This window comes from Orycteropus afer, unplaced genomic scaffold (genome assembly GCF_000298275.1).
Source record: "Orycteropus afer afer isolate SDZICR_OR568_19922 unplaced genomic scaffold, OryAfe1.0 scaffold00196, whole genome shotgun sequence".
Lineage (NCBI taxonomy): Eukaryota > Metazoa > Chordata > Mammalia > Tubulidentata > Orycteropodidae > Orycteropus > Orycteropus afer.
The window spans coordinates 3,985,958-3,991,039 of NW_006921783.1; the positions used below are offsets into that span (position 1 = coordinate 3,985,958).

Here is a 5,082-nt window from a genome sequence, read left to right on the forward strand (position 1 = left end):
GCCTCGTGGTTTCGGATTGGCGGGAGGGTTGGGATGATGCGTTACGTGCGGCGATCCGGCCCTTCCCCTACGCTCCAGTGCGCGGTTAGCGTGCTGTAGGGAGGAGCGTTTGGCCCCCATCGGCCATTACCCGGAACAGTCCCCCGCCTCGGGTCAGGTGACCCCTGGCGGAGCTGGCGGGAGGGGTAGGGGGAGGGGCGAGGGCGTGAACAGGGAAGGGAAGGGAGGGGAGGCGAGAGAAGGGCGGAGTAAGAGGGAGGGTAAGGGGGCGGGGTGGGAGCGGGTCACGTGATTCGGCATGGAGGCGGTGGCGGCGGCCGGGAGGAGCCGCCGGGGCAGAAGCCGCACTTGTTAGTGAAGGGGGAGGAGGAGGGGGCCGTGGGACGCCAACACCGTCACCGTCACCCAGGGACGTCGAGGAGAAGGCGGGAGGGGGGTGGGGGCAAGATCAGGCTCCGACCCCCGGCCGAGGGGATGAGGGGAGCATGGGCGCCAAGGAGTCACGGATCGGATTCCTCAGCTACGAGGAGGCGCTGAGGAGAGGTGAGGGGGGAGGGGTTTGGGCGAGCTGCCGGGGAGGCCGGCGACTGGCTGTCCAGAGGGTGGGTGACCTGGGAAGGGGAGGGGAGGTTGAGAGCTTGGGGGCGCCTGAGGCGGAAGGGAAAGAGGCCAGCGATGGGGAATATTATAGAGGAGAGGGGTCGAGTGGGAAGCAGTGTTTGGAAATTGGGATCGTGTGGAGGGGGCGACGCTTTCCCAGAGAGAAAGGATATCGGGCGCTGGCAGGGCAATGCCGGTGCTATCTGGTGGCGTTATTCTAGATGTGTCCAGGGAAGTCCTCTCCCCTTTTTCTTGGGTGGCTCCAGCCCTTCCAACCCCCCACATCTTTTACTGCCATTTTCTCCATATCACTCCTTCATACAAACCAACAACATCCTAACCTCGTACCTAACAGCCTTGGCTATGAGGGAGAGAGGAGGCAGCTGCAAAGCGCTCTTCTCTTTGCTAGTAGAAGCCCCTTCCTGTGGGGAAGCCTCTGCCTTTGCCAAGGGCCTTTACCAGTCCCTTGGGGACTATCACTGTCCACTTCTGCCTCCCCTCAGCCTGTGAGCGACTGACTTTGATAAGAATGACCTGAAATTAAGTTGTGTTTGAGGTGAGATGAGGCTGGACAGCTGGTGTTGCCACAAGACCTTGTCTTAGGTTTCACCTCAGATGTTGACCAAAGCCTTTTAATTGCACTTGATTCCCATTTCTCACCCCCACCCCCTATAAAATGGTATTCGGAAATCCAGCATTCTGATATTGTGTTATTACCTCCCTTTAGGGACTGGTTTTGCTGCCAGTCCTGGCTTGCTGCTTACTGGCTCTGCACTGTATGTTGTTAACAGCCCCAACCCCATTACCATTTACTCTGGTACCGCTGTTCATGATGGTTAAAGCACACACTAACTGGAAGTGTCTATTGGCCTGGATGTTACTTAATTTTTCATGACTGGGATTTTAGTGTGTCTCTGTGTGCTTGTATTTCTTTTCGACATTTAGTGGATTTTCTTGGTAAGAAGTGAAGACCGTTAAGCAGATTAGGTGCTAGGCATTAACTGCTAACAGGTATCCAAGTCAGGAAACCAGCCATGCTCTTGGTGATGGTTTTAGTATCAAAAGATATAAAATAAAAGTAGATTCAAAGGCAGCTATTCAAAATGGGAATTTTGTAGTGAATTCTTGTTCATATATAGGAAGAAGAAGGATAAATTCAGTGAGCCATCTCCTGAAAATCTACAGAATTTAAACGTATTGGTTGTGGATTTACAGAATAACAAAAATATGCTTTTTATGGGTCCGTCCCCCCCCCCCTCCCGTGGAACACTACAGTGGTTGTTCTTATGGGCATTCTCACTTGGACATTATTTTTCCCCCTGCCTCAATATGAGAAATATTCCAAATTCTTGATGTGTTTCCAGCCCTAGTAGTCTAGTCATTTCCGGGATGCTGTTGGAGCCTGACAGGTCTGGCCTCAATTAGTCAATGACTTACATGGCATGAAAGAGGACATCAGTCAAACTGATTTACGCTTCAAGGTTCAGAAGTGTTTAGTTTCTTAAGTTGTGAATATTAGTGATGTAGCTGGCATTAAGGAATTCTAAAACCTTTATCCAATTCTAGCCTGCTTAATCTCTTTAACAAGCTGTAAGATTGTGCCTTTGTAAATCTAAATGAAGTTAATAGTTGAATATATTTATTAAAACTTTATTTGTAACTATTGCCAGATTGAATTTATATTTTATCATTTTGACTGCAGAGGAAAATTAAAGCAAAAGAGAGAAGCATGTTGATAAAATAACATTTCTAAATGTAAACCAGGAGCTTTTTTTTCTTTTTTTTAATTTGGTAACTTTTAAACATGTTACTGCTTACTCATAAACATCAAACTTTCATATAAAGTTTCTTTCATTAAAGTTACAGAAGAAGCTTATAAAGCTTTGGATAGAACTAAACAACCATTTGAGAATCCTTAAGGGAACTTTTTTTGGGCTCTTGAATAATCTCAATAGATAGTAAACCTCCACCCATTTTTCTCACCTGTTTGTTTATAGTGTTGAAGGTGAATGGGTGAAGAGGGAAGGTAAAATTTGACAAACACACATTATGAGAATCATTGAACAAGCTTGATAAACTACTGAAATACCTACCCCCTTGGTTTTTCTGAAAATTATTGAGCACTAAATAATGCCTCACCGTAATTCCAAACCAAAAACAAAACTCACTGCCATCGAGTCATATCCAACTTATAGCAACCCCCATTGGGTTTCCGCCGCTATAAATCTTTATGGAAGTACATCGCCCCATCTGCTTCCTGAGGAGCAGCTGCTGGGCTTGAACCGCTGACCTTCCGGGTAGCAGCCGAATGCTTTATCCACTGCACCGCCAGGGCTCCTTTAACCGTAATTACTGTTGTTGTGTGCCATCGAGTCGGACCTGACTCAGCGACCCCTTCTTGGGTTTCCAAGGTGGTATCACTACAGAAGTAGATTGCCCAACCTTCCTTCCGAGGATTGTCTGATAGGTTTGAACTGCCAGCCTTCTGGTTAGCAGTCAGGTGCCTTAGGCACTATGCTACCAGAGCTCCCTTAACCATAATTGTTGTTGTTGTTGTTATGTGCCGTCGAGTCGGCCCTGACTCATAGTGACCCCTCCTTGGGTTTCCGAGGCAGTATCACTACAGAAGTAGGATTGCCCAACCTTCCTTCCGAGGAGTGGCTGGTGGGTACTAACCACCAGGCCGTCTGGTTAGCAGGCAAGTGTCTTAGCCACTATGCTACCAGAGCTCCCTAACCATAATTAGGTAGTATTAAAAAAATAGTCAAGTATACATCACCATATACAAATATGGAATTGCAGGCACTTTATCTTGCAGATGGGGCCTTGGAAATGAAGTGGTATGTTAATGACAGATAACACTACATCTGAGTAAAAGGGCAGAAAATAGTGCTTCTCATTTACATTTCAAAGGCTTCAGAAATTAGCAAGATTGCGTACTATTTTAGCTGCACTGTCACTTATATAAACATTTTTCTGAAAGTATAACAAATTTTTTTTTTTTTTTTTTGGAGATGTATTAGTGGTAGCTTTTATTTTTGGCTGGTATTTATCTCTCTTAAATATTTTGAGTATAATACAAGCCGTTCCTAACAGACTTAACTATTATGTAGATTACATGTGTATTCTAAGGAAGTCTATCTGCTGTGTTCCATGACTACTGAGAATTTTAGTGGTATATTTTTCATATCTTCTTCTTACTGTGTTTAAGGTTGTGGGCTTGTGTATTCCTAAAAATGTATTCTAAATCCTTGGAATATTAAAAAAAATATTAAATGAAAAATGAGTTAGAGTTTGAAGCATTTCAGAACTCTTAGGAATCTTGAAAATCTTCTCTAGTTTTTCAGTTCTTCTTTCTTTTTGCCTACTCCTCTTTCCTTCCTTTCATTGAGGAAACTAAGGGCTATAAGGCTTTTTTTTTTTTGCAAAGAGTGGCTGAATTAAAATTGTTCTTAGCTTTTAAATTTTAATAATAAAATACAGTGGGTGAATTTTTAAGTAGTTACATTCAACTAAATAGCTGAGTGACAAACTATACATATCAGTGTTAATATGTTGTGGATTTATGCTTTTGAATGTTCGTTCATCCATTCACTCAGCAAATTTCTAACGTGCGATGGCTGAATTAGGCTCTGAGGAAACAAAGATGATTAAGACTTTCAGTAGCCTGGATCAGTGATCTCACTGATGTGTATACACTACAAGGGGTATGCAAGACCATCCATGGGGGGTGAGAATAAAATATTACCTGTTGGTGTCCAGGGAATTCTGACTGGTACCAACCCTTTAGGATAGAATAGAAGGGCTCCACATGGTTTCCGAAGCTGTAAAGTTTATGGAGGCAGACTGCCACATCTTTCTTCCACAGAGTGGCTGGTAGATTCCAAATGCTGACCCTTCAGTTAGCAACCCAGCACTTAACCAGTGCCCTTTCAATAAAATTTTAGAACTTACAGTCCTATTTTGTGTATGTTTGATAATTTTCATAATATATTAGAAGTAGTATATATGTATAACTCAAAAACACAAACTCACTGCTGTCGAGTCGATTCGACTCATAGTGACCCCTCCTTGGGTTTCCGAGGCGGTATCTCTACGGAAGTAGATTGCCCAGTCTTCCTTCCGAGGAGTGGCTGGTGGGTTTGACTCCAGCCTCTGGTTAGCAGTCAAATGACTTGGGCACTAGCCACCAGAGCTCCCTATAAATGATTAACATAATAGTGTACTATAAGGAGCTCTGGTAGCATAGTGGATAAGGTATTTTGCTGCTAAGCCGAAGTTCAGCAGTTCAAACCTACCAGCTGCTTCGCAGAAAGAAGATGGAACGAACTACTTCCATAAAGATTTACAGCCTTGGAAAACCAAGTGGGGGTCTGTATGAATCGGAATTGACTTGATGGCAGTGAGTTTGGTTTTAGGAGTTCTGGTAGCATAGTGCCTAAGGCACTTGACTGCTAACCAGAAGGCTGGTGGTTCAAACCC

The 5,082-nt window shown here is 44.5% G+C and overlaps 1 protein-coding gene across 1 annotated transcript in view; it reads left to right on the plus strand.

Annotated features, from left to right (window-relative positions):
* Positions 1 to 485: 485 nt before the first annotated feature.
* USP32 (ubiquitin specific peptidase 32) overlaps positions 486 to 5,082 on the plus strand; it is a 237,571-nt gene continuing 232,974 nt past the window's right edge. The window contains exons 1-2 of the mRNA XM_042781920.1: positions 486 to 543; positions 1,328 to 1,417. Coding sequence (XP_042637854.1) covers positions 486 to 543; positions 1,328 to 1,417 — 148 coding nt within the window. The remainder of the gene's footprint in view (positions 544 to 1,327; positions 1,418 to 5,082) is intronic.